Below are 16,447 nucleotides of genomic sequence, written 5' to 3' on the forward strand. Positions count from 1 at the left end.
AAGGGATAATGTGGATGTGGACAGGGGTCTGGATCAGCACTTACGTTGGTCTAATGCTCTAAAAGTGATGTCCTAACCTTCTAAAATACATATTCCTTTCACCTTGTATGTGTTTTTCTTGTATTTCTTCTTGATTTATTTATTTTTTTTGCCACTTACGGGTAAGAAACCAAATATGGTAACTACATTGACCTTGATTACCTACATGACAATAAAAAAAAATGAAAAATTTGAAGTCTTGTTACGTCCTCCAATAACACACTAAGGTAGATTTTTTTTTTTAAATCCTAGAGTATTTCTATGAGTGCCCTATAAAGGGTTAAATATAAATATGAAAAATCTAACCTAGTAAATCCTGCAAAGGTGACTGCAAATACACAAGATCAGTAATAGCATGTTTTAAGTTGTTTTTGTTGGGATTCCTTTAGGGAGACAAAAAGAGTAAGGTGTCACACTCTAATGTTTAAACAGAGTTGAAGCTCTGTTCATAAGCAATAAATGCTCCCTTTACACATGTGTAAAATGGCTCATAAAGACTCAAAGACCCAGAAAATTCAGGAAACAGTCACTGTCTGTCCTGGATAGCTCTTGCAAGATTGGGCTATGAAGCTTTTCATTGAATTATTGAATTACAGCACTGAGAACAAGGCCCTAAAATTCTCTCAAGGTCCATTAGTGTAATAGAGCAATCATACTCCTGATACTGTGATTCTTTACAAAAAAGATAAAGAAAAAAAAAAAAGGAAAGAAAAGACGCTGTTCTCATACTGATGACTTGGCACTTTCTTCCATTTTTGATGTTTAAATTTGCATGAAACTACCTGAAAGTTGAAAATAGTTTGCCTAAAATCTGAAAAAGCCCAGAGCGTTTCCATCCCTTTAGCTCCTCCTCCTGCGTTTCATCCTAATACCTCCACTTCCCTGCATAAATGTATCATTATAGTATCATTATGTCTATGGTATCCCTCCAGCCTCCATTTACAGGGACTTAGGTAGTGTGTTCTGGGGCTTACGTGGACCCATTATGTTATTAAGTCATTATGAGCTGGGACAGAGAGAAAATAATACCCATAATATGAGCTACATTGGGCACTACTTAAGTCTACTCCCATCCTGCCTGCCTTCCTCCCTTCCTGCCTATTTGTCTGTCTGCCTGTGGATCTGTATGTGAACTGTGCTTTTACGTTACTTATCTCCACTCTGACCCTTTTTTTTTCCTCCTAACAAAACAGGTTTGAAGAATAACCGATTGCTAATCTGCATGTGTCTGTGTTTGCAATGATCAACTCACCCCGGAATTAGGATACGCTGTCCAGCCGAGTTCAGCTGTGGCCACCCGAGTGTCCATCACAGTCTCTGCATCAAAACAAACAAAAACAAAACAAAAAAAAAAAAAAACAGAAGAAGCTTGTGGTTAGTCTGAACCATTCGACAGAGCTGAACTGCATCGAAGCACCAGTGATCACTTGACGCTATCATGGATGAATGGAAAGAAGATGAATCCCTCACATCCATCTCCACTAGACTTCTGGAGACATGAGGCGGAGAAACAAAGGCTTGGTACTTTGCTGGAAGGAATGTCTTAGAGCCTCTGTCATGCTGCTAAACACTGTGCTTTGTATTGCGTTCTCTCAGTGTGAGCATGGAACTACAGTATCCTGTCGTTCTTTTTTTGTGCGATACGCAGTCAGACTGAAAAAAAAAATGACAGGAAATGTTTCCATTTGTGTGGAAGCACATGTGAGAAAACACAGTCAATGCTCTTGTATGTCGCTGTGTGTGAGAGCTGAGAGCATTGTTTACCCAAAAAAGCTACTGCAGGAACACAGGGGGAGCCCTCCATGGAAAGGCTATTCCAGTTAGGCCTTCTTAGCGGTGACATTTCATAAAAACTAGCATGGCAAAGATCCAGAGTACAGTTTTTGTGCCTGTTCTTCTCAATTATGCCTCTAAAGTATTCACATATAACACATACAGCCATGAAAATCAGTATTAGACCACATAATATTTGATATTTGATAATACTTGATATTCTGTTCCTGGAATTGTATTATTTCTATTTTTCAAGATTTTTTTATTTATTTATTTTTAAAGTATGTAGTTTTTGTTGTCGTTAATTAAAACAGCGTGTTTCTTAATTGAATTTTAAATGCTAATATTCCATGTGTTTTTTGCTAGCTTAACATTCACATACAAGAAAACCATGATACTGTCGCTTTAAAAGTGACATTTATGGCAAATATTGATTTTTCACTACTTTTGTGTCTTATTATCCAGCCCCCAAAGGCGAGGGGCAATGGGTATTGTTTTTGGTCCGGTTTGTTTGTTTCTTTGTTTAACACTCTAGCAGCAAAACTATTGGTTGAATTCATACCAAATTGGGTTTATAGATTGTCAATTATCCAGAATAAATCTAATTGCATTTTGGGAAAAGTAAGCCAAAGTTATCATTTTTTATAAAATTTTTAAAATCCTTTTAGTCTCCCATTTACTTATAATGGGCCAAATTTCAAATGTCTATAGAAACATTAATTTTGTTTCAATTTACTTCAAACTTGGCACATATATAGACGCAATTGATATGCTGACATCAGCACACGTATAGACGTGATGACATCAGCTGGATCCATGCCAAAATAAGCCACAATACGTGAAAGGGGCGTGGTTTGTTGTGCCTGGTACCACTTGTTTAACCGATTTGATTATCCTCGTGAGGATATCAAGTGTGTGTATTTTTCTGTCCTAACACAGAACCTCACATCAGAATTAGCATTAGCATTAGCACATTAGGAGCTGCCATTGAAGGTGCTCAGGAACCAAGTCCTGATTTTCATCAGTACTGTGGTCAGGGGCCTTAACAGGAGAATTAATCTATATGTAACTGTTTTCAATGGTGGAGACTGGAAGACCCAGTGGAAACCTGTGTGGCACAGAGAGAACACACAAACTCAAGTCACCATACACTTACTTTGTTGCAGCAGTCCAATCAGTTTCCAAAGTTGTAAATTTGCAAAATATGAGGGGGAAATTGGTCTACAGTTATTATCTAAACGACTTTGTAAAATCTAAACATGTACATCAGATAACTACATGAAGCGATGGATCTACAAAAGTTGGATGAAAACACTTATGAAGTAAAATCTGCCACAAAGATTCAGAGATTATTAAAATTTATCTATTTTACACTGGATACACATGTGACAAGATGTCGTATCTGGCCCTGTATCTATGAGGCACAAAAACACAAGGGCTACACATTCTTTCTTGCCGCCTTTCCTTTTTGCTAATCCTCTGTAACAAACCATAGACGAGTACTTCTTGCAGTTCACCCAAGAATTTTGTCAGACCGGTTATGATTAATATCTGCCTTGTTGGCACACTGAATTCTGAAAACCTGATATAGCTACAGGAAAAAAACACAGAGAGAGGCAGATACTGCAAAACACTGGCCTTTCCTGCCACTGTCTCCATCTGTCTGTCTGTCTGTCTGTCTGTCTGTCTTTCACACACACACACACACACACACACACACGCACACACAGATTTACAGAGTGATGGACTAGATGACATGTTGACCTCAGCAGTGCAATGATAGATTCATAATTCCCCCTCTAACAGACAGTTTATTCTCCATCCTAAACCCTCTATCTTATTGAGAGTGAAGTGGAACATATTTCACGTTTCTTGATGTCCTCTTCCACAACATGCCCTCACTCGAGTTTGTTGTGGCCAAACAGATAAAAACTCGGAGACAGAAGACTGAGTGGTATGTCTGGGTGACGATCAGTAGCAGATAAGCAGCCTGTGAGGAAAATTTCAGAGGAACTGCAGTTGCTGTGTCTTTTGGCTTGGACATCATCCATGATCATAGCAAACGGTTGGCTAGCAACACCCACACATGTTGTTGATAAGGGGGAAGAAATCACACTCTGATTAAATGCAAAGACACTACCAGCAGACGCTGCTCTTGTTCAAAGGGAGGTTCCAGACTACAGCACTCTGCCTTTACGTACTGAACACACCCGCAGCTGTTGCTTCTTTGAAATCTCACCGAACTTGCAGTGATTTAGAAATCATTCCAAATGATGGAGCACAAGAGGCCCGTCATCTCCAGTTCAAGTGGTCTTGGTAAAAAACAAGCAGACTGCGGATGAGTGACAAGCCACCGGTAGGAAGGAAAGAAGTCTTTTATTCTCCATCTCCACTTACTGGGAGAAATTGTCCTCAGACATGACACCAATTAGCCTAGGTAATTCAGCTTCAGAACAAGTATTCACACATTAACACATACAAACATCAGGACACACACACGTGCACACACATTCATTCAGCCAGCTCAGAGAGCAATTTTCTGTGTACACCTACAGTGACAGCCTTGTTCACACCCGGCTTCCATCAGAGTATTTCAATTTCCCTTTCCTTGTCTAGTTTCCACAGCCAGCCAGCCAGCCAGCCAGCTACAGCCTGCCTGCACGACTCACTGTCAGCTGGGGAGATAGGAGCATGAAACAGCCCTTAGCACCAGCCAGCGTTATGGGGACTGCCAACCCTTTCTCTGGGGAAATCACAGGAGCTTTAGTCAAATCACACAGGCGCTTGGTAGGCCATTTTCTATTTCCTTTTAAAGAGAAAAGATGGGGGGGGGACGGCACAAGATGGTTTAAGTAGGAGACGAATAAGGTCAAAGGCCCATGGGAGGGGTGTCTGTGCTGTGTCATGGGACCTAGTGTCTGCCATTAGCGGAATATGAGAGTAGTTATTGAAGTATGCTAAGTGGTTATTAGCAATGGGGCGGGGCTTGCACAGCCGTCACGCCGTGCTTCCACACCTGTCCACTGGCACTAGGGATTTGGAAAATGTCCCCTGTCTAAGTGTGTGTGTGTATGTGTGTGGAAGTGTGTGTGTGAGTTGTAAATGAGCTGTTATGTGGACTAGTGATCCATTTAATCTTAAGTGGATTTAAAGAGTTTCATTTTAAAACGGGCAATCCGCATTAATTAAAAAAGCTGACTGGGTTATTACTGAAACTATAAGGCTTTTCCTTTTCTAAGCTGACAAAATAATTAGGTTTCATTACCATCTGTATTAATAATAATTAAAAAAAAAAAGCACATGTGGATGCTGACCCTTTTTATATAATAAGTTTTCCCTGATACAGGTACAAATTAATATGCCTATTAGGATCAAAAATTCCTCTGTATAATGAATTTTTCTTGAGACCCGTGCCTACAATAATTTACTAGGACAGAAACAGTGCTGTAAAGTTTCAAATTTGCATTTTAAGCATTAACACGGGACACTTATTTTTCTCTGATTCATCTCATCTTGTTGTCTGCAGGCTCCAGTAGTTTAACGCTGGACTCCTCAGCACAGACAATAAAACTCTCGTAAAACAAATTAGTCTTCCTCTTTTCCGCCTCCCTGGTTTTGATCACAGTGAAGTCCGACCACCACTCCCATTACTCTCATTTCACTTTTTGTCAAGCCATTTGGAAGAAAAAAGAAAAAAAAGATACTCGCAAGCTGTAGTTCCCTCATGTTTGGAGGACAGCCCAGAGTGTTTTCTTCTGCATTCATATTCTGCATTGTCAGCTTCACCTGCGGGCCCCAATAAATTAAACACAGCCAGGTTCAGTAGCGGTTCAGTCTGTGGGAAAATTATTAACATAGAGAGCTTAATGTTGACTATGTAACGTGGACTCATAAATCTATTGGAAAACAATAGCTTGTAGGTGTCAGGGTAGTCGACTTTAAATGGATTCAAAGAGCCGGAAGGCAAGAGGATGTATTGTTGCTACATCACAAAATATTATTTACTCCAAATCATACAAAGAATGTGGGTTTGCTCATTGTGTAAGGCTCTGTCAAGCTGATACGCTGCCAGTTTACTAGTCAAAACCCAGAAGTCACATACTGAGCCAAAACTGAGGCTCAACATAGGTCCTACAGCTTCCAATCCCAGAAAGCACAGCTCCTTCTCATTAGCAGAAAGCGATAGATCAATACCAAATGGTAGGCTGCTTCCACAGATAGAAAAAGAGGGAGAGAGCGGGACAGAGAAATGAAAGAGCGAGAGAGACTGCATTAAACATTGATGGGGCCCCGCGTTCCAGATCGATAAGGCAGCCCTCTTCACACAATTACACGTCAGCAAGCAGTCGCATGATACATCACATAGACATGCATAATTACATATCGCAAGCACTTGGACCAAAAAACATCATAGAGTGGGAGTTGGAGATGAAAGAAAGGCACAAATGGATCACCCAATCTCTTTGAGTCTTTATGTACGACTCTAATTCTACAGTTTGCAAGTCAAAATGGCAACATGCTTCCCCCCACCACCACTACCACACCCCATTCCCACTCCCACCCCTTTTGTGGCCACGTTTGTATGATTGTGCGGCTGCTGGTCGATAAAACATGTGCTGCTCTGAAGCTGCTTGGTTCCTTAGTCAATACAACAGACAATTCTCAGCGGATTTCCTTTTCCATCCCATAACACATCTTTTCCATTCATCTATTCTCTACCCTCCTCCTTCCACTTTGTCGTCCTGTTCAAGGATGCTGGTACACTTTGTAATTCAATGAGACAATCATGTCCAGATGCTGAATGTTCAGCTGAGAGGACCTTCTCTTTGTGATTGTAGCAGAAAACTGACAAGCAATTGGAGGGCCTTGAATGACATTATTTAAGTGGGGTTTATCTTTTGTCAGAAATGGAATCAAGATGGGAGGACAAAGAGAAAGAGATCGAAGAGGAGAGGCAGACCGAGGGGAAGAGAGAGAGAGAGAGAGAGAGAGCGATGAAAAAAAAAAAAAAGAAAAAAAAAAACCAAGACTAGAAATCAGCAGGATTGAAATGAGCACTTAACAGTGATGAAGCCCCGTGGTAGCCTGCTGAGTCTGGCATCTTAATACAGAGCTGAAAACAAAGTGACAAACAAACAAGAGTGAACGTTGCTGCTTCTCCCAAACTAATCAGCCATCCACTCAGGGGATTTATGAATTAAAAAGAAACACTGGTGACAGAGTGAAGTATTTTCTGAACAAATGAAGTGGAAGTTAATCATGCAGACACTAGTCATCCAGTGCACCGTGAGAAATTACAAAGAAATTATTTATTGGATCAAATAGTAGCGAACCATCTCAAGTCCGGCGTGGTTGAAAGCATAGAGCTAGAATTGAATACCCGTGTTCAACAGAGATGACAATACTTGTGAACATAGATGTGAGGCTTCTAATCTGCACAACACTAAAGCTGCGTCACTCATACTGAAAGGTTTTCACTTTAAATAGAGACAAAACAGCCAACAGGAATACCTCAAAAGAAATGCGTTACTGTTATGTGTCCCCGAAGGCAGAGATGACAATGTGGCAGATTTGAAAATTGAACAGAAAATAATCTGCCATCCTTTGAGACATTACTGATGGGATACATGAGTCCCACATCAGTGAGCCTCAGACAGAATTAAATGAACATGCTCGCAATACACAGACTGCACATACAATCACAGGCAAGGACACACAAATGCATTTAAAACAGCCTGAGCTAGCGGTCAGTCACACTACCGGAATGACAATAACAAAAATCAGCATGTCCAGCCAGTAACAGAGACAAAAAGAAAAAGCCAAGAGAGATGAGAGGACGCACCAAGGAAGGGAACTACAAGAGCCAAAGTGAAATCAGTGGCAGATGTTAAGAAGAATGCCTCAACAAGATAAGGAAATTAATACATGCGGTATCTGCAGAAAACTGATGAAATTATCCTATCAAACCAGCAAGGTGACATTCTCCTGGCCTCACACATCTGGGCTGCCACATTGCATAAAACTTAAGATTCAACCTTGAGCAGCTACACTCTCTTTACCCACTATTACCGGTTTGTAATAGAGTTGTTGTTGAGGGGTTGCAGGAAAACACAACAGCACACCCCCAGGCAGGACTGGCAAACACAGACAGGTACACAGTCAATGCATATGCAGCTACAGGCTGCTAACAACAGCCCGTGCATCTAATCAGACTTTAGTGGTCAGTCACTCATTCAGCTATGGGCATAACACACAAACAGTACATTTACATGCACCCTCCCACCCCACCCACTTACACCTTTCTCTCCTTCTCCCATGTTTTCTTTTGCTCTCTGTCTCTCTCTCTCTCCTGGTCAGGGTAGAGAGGTTAGGCACACCATTTGCATTCATTAACATTACATTAGCAGACAGAGTGATCTTTAGAAACCAGGCTGCTGGAGAGTGTCATCTTTAATTCATCATAACCCCCACCCAGCTTTCCCTATACCTCCATCTTCTTCTCCTCCTTTCCTCTCCCCACTCATCCATCCCTTTTCTAACCCCTCTTCCCTTAATCCCATTGCATCGTTTTCCCGTTCTCCCCTCTGTGTTTCTCTTTTCATTTACCCCTGGCTTTCATCCTCATCTTATTTTAGCCTTCTCGTTTCCATTGCTCATTTTTCTATTAATGACAACTGGCAAATTTTGTTTCTTGCAAATCTGAGTGGAGATGAGGGAGGGACACACCCAAAATACACACATGCTCTTGTCTTTTGGGTGTATCAGCCATCTTATGAGCATGTGCCTGCGAGGCAATACTGAGATTTAGTTTTATTACAGGGTCTGTGATGAGATATGTTACATGTGCACTTGTCAAAGAAGAAATTGTTCTGCCAAAAGTAGACAAATTTCCTCTTCCTACAACATGGTGCTTTTCTTTTTTAGTGCTGTGGATGATTTGCAACATTAATCTTTTTTTTTTTTTTTTTTTTGTCCAAATGAACTGAAGACAAAAGTTAACTGTCAAAATTATTATTATTATTTTTTTAATTTACTTTTTATTTTGTTTTTGAGAAAGCCATAACACAAATACTGACACTAACAAAATAATACAAAACATACAACGGGGGGGGAGTCCAACATTAGAGCAGGATCTAGCCTACACATACATACATACATCACACTCATGCATCAATATACACATATACCCATATTAATTTTTTCCTTTACAGTAAAGTTTGAGGGTCCATTGAAATTATACAAAGTCCAGTCTCACAGTTACAACATAAGTGAGCCACTTTGACCAGTTTTCAGTAAAAATATCAGTTTTACATCTTAAATTAGATGTTATTCTCTCCATAACATATATTTTGTACACTACATCAATCCAGTCGTTCATAGTAGGTGTCTCTTTTCAGTCATTTTCTGGTCAGGGTCTTCTTACTTGCCACTAAGAGTAATCTTAATAAACATTTATCACTCCTAGTACACTTGAGTTCCTCTAAATCACAGGTGTCAAACATGCGGCCCGGGGGCCAAATCCGGCCCGCCAAAGGGTCCAGTCTGGCCCCTGGGATGAATTTGTGAAATGCAAAAATTACACTAAGATATTAATCATTTTAGTTCAGGTTCCACATACAGATCAATTTGATCTCAAATGGGTCAGATCAGTAAAATCCTATCATAATAACCAATAAATACTCACAACTCCAAATTTTTCTCTTTGTAAATGTAAAAATGTTCATGTCATTTTACTGTATTTACACTAAACCAAACTATCATTTCAGAAAAACACGAATAACCTCAACAAATATAAACATTTTGAAATGTCTTCAGTGTAATTTTAACAATATTCTGGCTGTTATTAAATATTTTGTGTATTTGTTAATCCATTGTGATCTGTAAATTGTAATTTACATGTGTAAATGATAAACTGAGACATAATATTGTTAAAATTGCACTTAGTTTTCTAAAGAAATTTCAGTTTGTTCGTGTTATTCACATCATTTTAAAGGATGGTTGGTAGATGTAAACATTTTCATCACAGAATTTTACTTTTTTTGCTCTAAAAGATAAAAGAAAGTTTGGAGTTGACATTATTTATATATTATTATGTTATTATTTCTCTGGTCCGGCCCACTTCAGATCAAATTTGGCTCAATGTGGCCCCTGAACGAAAATGAGTTTGACACCCCTGCTCTAAATCATTGAGATACATGGTTTTAAAGTCAATACAAATTTTAAACTTAAGAACTGCCTCCAAGAGGCCATGGACACCTCTCCAAAATGGAGTCACCAAGGGACAATCCCAGAAGTTAGGGAAGTGGTTTCCCAACATATTTCTACAGGACCGCCAACATCCCTTAAAATTATTTTTTTTAAGTAAATCTATACGCTGTATATGTGTAAAAACAACCGACAAGAAGAAGCTGCACTTACAAAGCATTATTTATCAAAAACTCCAAATTATTACGACCAATAAAAAGGCTGCATTTGGAATTTTTGTTAAGGAAGAAAAGTCTCTAGAGCAAGCACAGATCCCCATTTACATTTTTCACATTAATTAAAAAGGGATCTCAAACTCAACTGATCAAATTAATTTGATATATTGCACATCCCTATTTTATAAGTTACAGTAATGCTTTGAAATCCACTCTGGAGCTATATTTATCCACATTAAACTGCAAGATAAGGCAAATACTGAGTAAAAATTGTGCCAAAAGCTCTTCAACGTTCACATCAGCAACAAAAATCTAACCCACAATTTGTCTGGGCCGGTTAACAGAAACAACTTAATTAATTCAATATTTCTAAGTATAAATTTAAGCCCAAGCAGCTCAGCTAAAAAAAAAAAAAAAAAAAATTCCAACGCAATGTGACGAAACACAGCCTTCAGCATTCTGACAGGAGATATGCTATTCTACTATCGCCTTTCTCTCTCTCTGCTCCTGACGCACAAAGCTGAAACGTGATCTCCCTCAATGTGGACTTTTGGAGCGAGTCTGGCCATGATGATGCCACTTTGGGAATTCTGCAGTGACTGTATAAGACCAGGATTTAATGGATTCTCACAGGGACCAATCAAATGCCAGCATTTATTCTCCACAGTGAAGAAGATGCGTATTACCATTCTACACATGGTAAAGTACACAACATGACATGTACGTGATCATACACCGAGATATGCATATGAATTCATTAAACACTTACACGGAGCTTAAGAAAAGATTGTGTTCTACTTTGTGTTTGTAATTTGTTTCTGTCAAAACATACCGACATTATACATCAAATGTGTATTTTACATATGATTACATTATAATGCAGTGGTAATGTTTACATAAATACTTATCAGCCTGCCAAACACACAGGGCAAAGAAACTCAATATTAAACCATTTCATACTCCAGTAATGAGCCCAGAAACTGCTAAGGTTTGCTGTAACAGCAAACCAGCAGCAGTGACCAAGCAATAATCCAGATGGAAGCAGCGCTAGCCTCCCACAACCATCACAATACTCATTACTGCTGATATTACCTCAGCCAGCCTGTCTGCTTTTAAGAAACCTGGCAATTTGCTGCAGTAAAATGAGGTAATTACAACTCTTATCAGGCTCCTCACCTCACAAAACAGCATTTAGAGAGAGGGAGGCTATTCCCCAATGGTTCGCTGGCTATGGAACAAGGCTTTGGCTGGCTTCCCAATCACATAGCCACACCCACCCACTGTCATTTATTCTTTTCGCAACTCCTGTTACTACCCACTGCCCTCTCTTTCCAATAAAATACATTAAAGGCTGGAATTTGATCAGTTTAATGACACAACTAAATTAATTCTTCGATCAATGCCCCAAATTAAAATGACAACAAAGCTGACGTGAACTGTAAAGACTGCGAGTATCACTTTACAGGACACAACTGTGCCAAGAAATACTGTCCTGCTTCCAAAATGAGGAGTAGGAAAATGACGCTCTTGAGTACTAAAGCCTGTTTATGTTGGATAGCTAGCCTGGAGAAAATGGCAATGTAATTTAACCTTTTCCCATGAGGAGAAATGTCTTCCCAGTGAAAGTCTATCCACTGTAGTTTTGACATTTCTAAACTCCACATATGAATGTTAGCCTCAACTTGGCCTTATCATCACTTCTGCTGGCTAGAGACACAAGTCAACTGATGGAGAAGAACTGTGTTCAGGTCACACAGGGATTGTGGGAGTCTGACATTTAGCAGTAAGCTATAGCTAATGGGCTATCCAGGGTGGTTTAGAGCATCTTTGTTTTTCAAGTAGACCAGGAAATTGTGCTGAGTGAACAAAATACTGTCACTCAATTACTTCCCACTGCAGTCCCTCACTCTAATTAAGACAGTAAGGATTGCTATTAGCGCGGTGCTGTGTGTGTGTGAGGATGTACTATGGGAGAAATACAAAAACAAGGGAAAATGTTGAGCGAATTAAAAGAATGAATCACGTCGATGTCGGATATGTGTGCAGCGCCCGAGCATCTCTGATGGCATCTTAGTGTGAACTGCATGGTTGCATTTTATAGCAACTGGGGGTTAGGAGGGCAAAGAAATAGATAGAACTGGCTGTCCTTTTCTGTCACACATTTGAACTGAGATAACCATCCTGTAATATGTGGAACTAGTATTGAGGGCAGGAAGAAGCGGAAAGAGATAAAGATAAACAAAAAGAGGAAAAAAAGAGGCACCGACTGGACGGAGATAGTGGGAGAGAGTTAGTAGGGTGTCGTTCATATGAAGAGAGATATTGAATCAGATATGGAAGGAGTAATCACAGAGACACTGCAACGGATGGGGCATCATGTGACAGCGCCCTGTGTTATCCAAAAATGGATCTAACCCTAGCTTAATACTGTGGTCATATCATTTCTTAGAGATGACCTGACCTCATTTTTTTTTCCTGCCGCCTTAATGTACAAAGACATATCGTGTGCTTTCTACATATTTACATAGAATAAACTGTTTCAAGTTAACCCATAAACATCCACTGGCGACCAAAATTATTTACTGGTATAAAATGTTAATAACTGTTGATCCACTAATCCTATCAACACATGTAAATAATTGGTGTAAAATGCAGTTTGTCGTCTGTTCACGGTCATCAGATACGACCCATTTGGACGTTCAGAGGCTCCATCATCTTCAACAATATTGATTCACCAGTAAAACCCATAGAGTGTGATCAATGACAGTGGATGGAGACACTTATTTTATATTCAATTAATGATAAATTTTAAAGAATAATATAATTTTTCTTCAGTTTTCCCTATTTTGATGTAATAACCTTTGGATTTACTCTAAACTTTAATGAACATCTACATGATCAGTAAATTAAATATCAGAAAATACCTGATGTTGCACTCAAAAATGCAAAACACAGAGCATACTAGAAGCACTCGGTAAGCGCAGACCTCCGCCAAGGCTGATCAGTGCCCCCTCCCGTGGGCCCCCCCACCCCCGATCACCACCAAAATTTAATCATTTCTTCCTAATCCCATTTCCAACAAACCCTGAAAATTTCATCAAAATCTGTCCATAACTTTTTGAGTTATGTTGCACACTAACGGACAGACAAACAGACAGACAAACAAACCCTGGCAAAAACATAACCTCCTTGGCGGAGGTAAATATTAGAGTAACTGGTAATAAATCACTTAAAGGTAGAGTAGGAGATGTTTTCCTGGAACATTTTTTTTATTAAATTGCTTAAAATCCCCTTCACACCCCGATTGCAACCAATTAATTAAATGCTTTAACACAAAAATACAAACTTTTAGTCACAAGTGGAACAGACAGGACTGAAAAAACACCATCCAATCATTTTAACCTGCCCATCAAAATGACTGAATGGTGATATGTCTATCAAACTCAACTGCCATTTACCCCTCCCCTCTCTGCGCAGACAATCAGGTACTCTGGAGGAGTGGCTTCGGAGGGGCAGTCTGAAGAAAGGGGTTTGGACTTTTGAATTGTGTATTTTCAAAATGTAGCTTGCGCAAACTGTTTTTTCCAGGATCTTCTACCCTACCTTTAAGAAAGGTTAAAAATACTAAAGGTCGACTGATATGGGCTTTTCTAAGGCTGATATCTACAGCAGATTTTTAAGGCTGATATTTAAGGCAGATTTTTTTTTTTTTTTTTTTTCCAAAGCATATTGACCGTAAAATACAATTGAAACACTCAGATAATTAAGATTTTTATGCAGCAATATAAATGAAATTATTTATGCACATATACATAGTGCTCTTTTAACATTTATTGAACTTCAAGTGCTGCCCACACAGGTGCCTGATCAATTATCTTATAACATTTTTACTACTGATCAAATATCAGCTTTCAAAAAACATTTCTATATTGAATATTGAAATCAGCCTCTAAAAAATACAGAGAAAAAAAACATTTTGGAACTGCCACAAAAGTAGCACTGGGTCTTTATGGGTTGACATGGATAGGATTATCACCTGAATGGAAGAATGAGGGTAAAGAAAACACATAAAAGGAAGAAAGAAAACTTGATGCACACATTCACACATGCATATATAACAGTACTTCATATGCGAGTTCACTACAACCAATAGACAGAGCAAAGCCCAGGTGCATCTTCCATGTCAGTCAGAGTCTGACTCAAAACTTTGGACGGCATGCACTTCCAAAAGCAAAGCAGCAAACCGGCCTCAAAAAGCAAATTTGACTAAAGACAATCAATGCAGTGTGCCGTCTAATCCTTACAAGAATAACTTAATATTTATTCACTTCCATTACTGCGAGGTTCTTTCAAAGAAAAAGTACACGTGAAATGCACCACTCAAAAGCAATAAAGAAGAGTGTGCTGTGCTCAAGGGGCAAACAACAGCTAGTTTTATCCAATCTTATTAAATGCTGTTGTTAACCGTGTTTGGATGCACCACAAAATTGACTTGTGCCTCCTGAATGATTCCCCTACCGGCAGGGGAGGGAAACAGACAAGAGAGTCAGAGAGAGAGAGAGAGAGAGAGAGAGAGAGAGCCTTGAGGGTTTGATGCTGTGCTCTCCCTCCTTCTCACATGTGGCAGTAAAAGAACGACCTTCAACCACCTTGAACCCACTGGAGCTGAATTTCAATAAAAGTCAAATTATCACCAGCACCCATGGGGCTTGAGAAAAGCACTAAGCCTGAATTGACTGTGCATATAAGACGATTAAACAGTCATATGGAGGTGTGAGTGAGTCAATCATACGACACACTTCTCTTTCTCACTGACAGGTATACTCAGCAGCGAGAAGCGGTTACTGTACCCTGTCGGGAGAAGATGCCACTGGGATGGATCGCTGATTCTTTTCCATGGGTGTGAAACTGTAGGTGTTTGTGTGTGAATGTGTATGTATGTGTGCGTGTGAATGTGTGTGTGTGTGTGTGTGTGTGTGTGTGTGTGTGTGTGTGTGTGTGTGCTTCCCATACCCCAGCTCTTGCACATCTGTGAAAGCACATAATGCAAACAAGCTACTGAGAAAGTGTTATTCAATTTAGCCGTGTTCTCCCTTGACTGATGTAGTGAGATCCAGGTAATTGATGCCTCAGTTTGGTATTCCCCAGCTGTGTGCTCTCTACCACAGGGACAGTGCTGGCTTAGCCGCTGTGAATGAGAGGAAATGCGCGGTGTGATCTCACTCCCTTAACCGCCAGTGAGTTGTTCTTCAGGGATCTCGTTAGTGCAGCTCTACCACACACATACATGCACACAAACCTTTGCCAACAATACTCAGCGTGCACAAAACACACTTATATAAGCAGAGATTATATCCCAAGGGTATTGGCTAAACCTTTGGCGATTGTGACTGCAGACATTCTCAGGTTGAGATCACCTCTGTTTTTCCCTGACTGTCTTGTGCTATCTATCTCCATAAAAATGCCAGTGGCCTTTCCAATGCCTCCAAGCAAACACCCTGCTTTCCATTAAAAGCAAACACTAAATTCACCTTCTTGCAGCATATGCTCACATGCCTGGGGAAGCTTATATATTTTTGGAGATGGGCTTTGTTTTTACTCCAGGGCTGAGCTGGAGCCATGCAGCAATGAGGGAATAAGAGATAGAAAATAGTCCTGAGGCTACAGGATAAAAAACTTTCAGGAGTGTATCTTGACCTTACAGTGGGTGAGATTCTCCAATGAGAATCTATAGCAAGAGAGAGGGAGAAAGAGGGAGGAAGAGAGATAATTTTTATCTCTTGGGAGTAAGAGTGAGACAGACCTTTCTTGAGTATATTTGTCTGGAGGTCTCACATCTTGCAGTGGAAAACTACGCCCTCTTCATACTTTTCAGTACTTTCTTTGACTTAGGGAATGGAGATGTTGAAAAGAAAAAGGCCGCATCATTCAGTTCCCCGGAGGACGTTATGTTTGAGGTTCCTCCATTTGATGCAGGCATTTTTATTTTCCCCCTGAACCTGCCTATACTGGTGTTTTGTAGTCTTTGTTAATCAGTTGTTTATTCCTTCTCTATATATCTCTCATCCTCCTCTGTCTCCGAGCCGTTATGAATGCAGCTCCACAGCTCAGTAAAACAGTGAGCTCTACTGGGAGAGCAAATGTCATTTCACACCCATTACATTCATTGCATTTTGCCACAGGGACTGTGTGGGTAATGTTGAGCTTATGCCACA

General features: G+C 39.9%; 1 protein-coding gene across 2 annotated transcripts in view; it reads right to left on the minus strand.

The window, feature by feature from the left end:
• ephb1 (EPH receptor B1) overlaps positions 1–16,447 on the minus strand; it is a 288,997-nt gene that overhangs the window by 207,418 nt on the left and 65,132 nt on the right. For both annotated transcript variants that reach the window (XM_030161328.1, XM_030161327.1), the window contains exon 2: positions 1,292–1,356. In XM_030161328.1, coding sequence (XP_030017188.1) covers positions 1,292–1,356 — 65 coding nt within the window. The remainder of the gene's footprint in view (positions 1–1,291; positions 1,357–16,447) is intronic.

The sequence above is a fragment of the Sphaeramia orbicularis genome, chromosome 17, assembly GCF_902148855.1.
Source record: "Sphaeramia orbicularis chromosome 17, fSphaOr1.1, whole genome shotgun sequence".
In the NCBI taxonomy this organism is placed as follows: Eukaryota; Metazoa; Chordata; class Actinopteri; order Kurtiformes; family Apogonidae; genus Sphaeramia; species Sphaeramia orbicularis.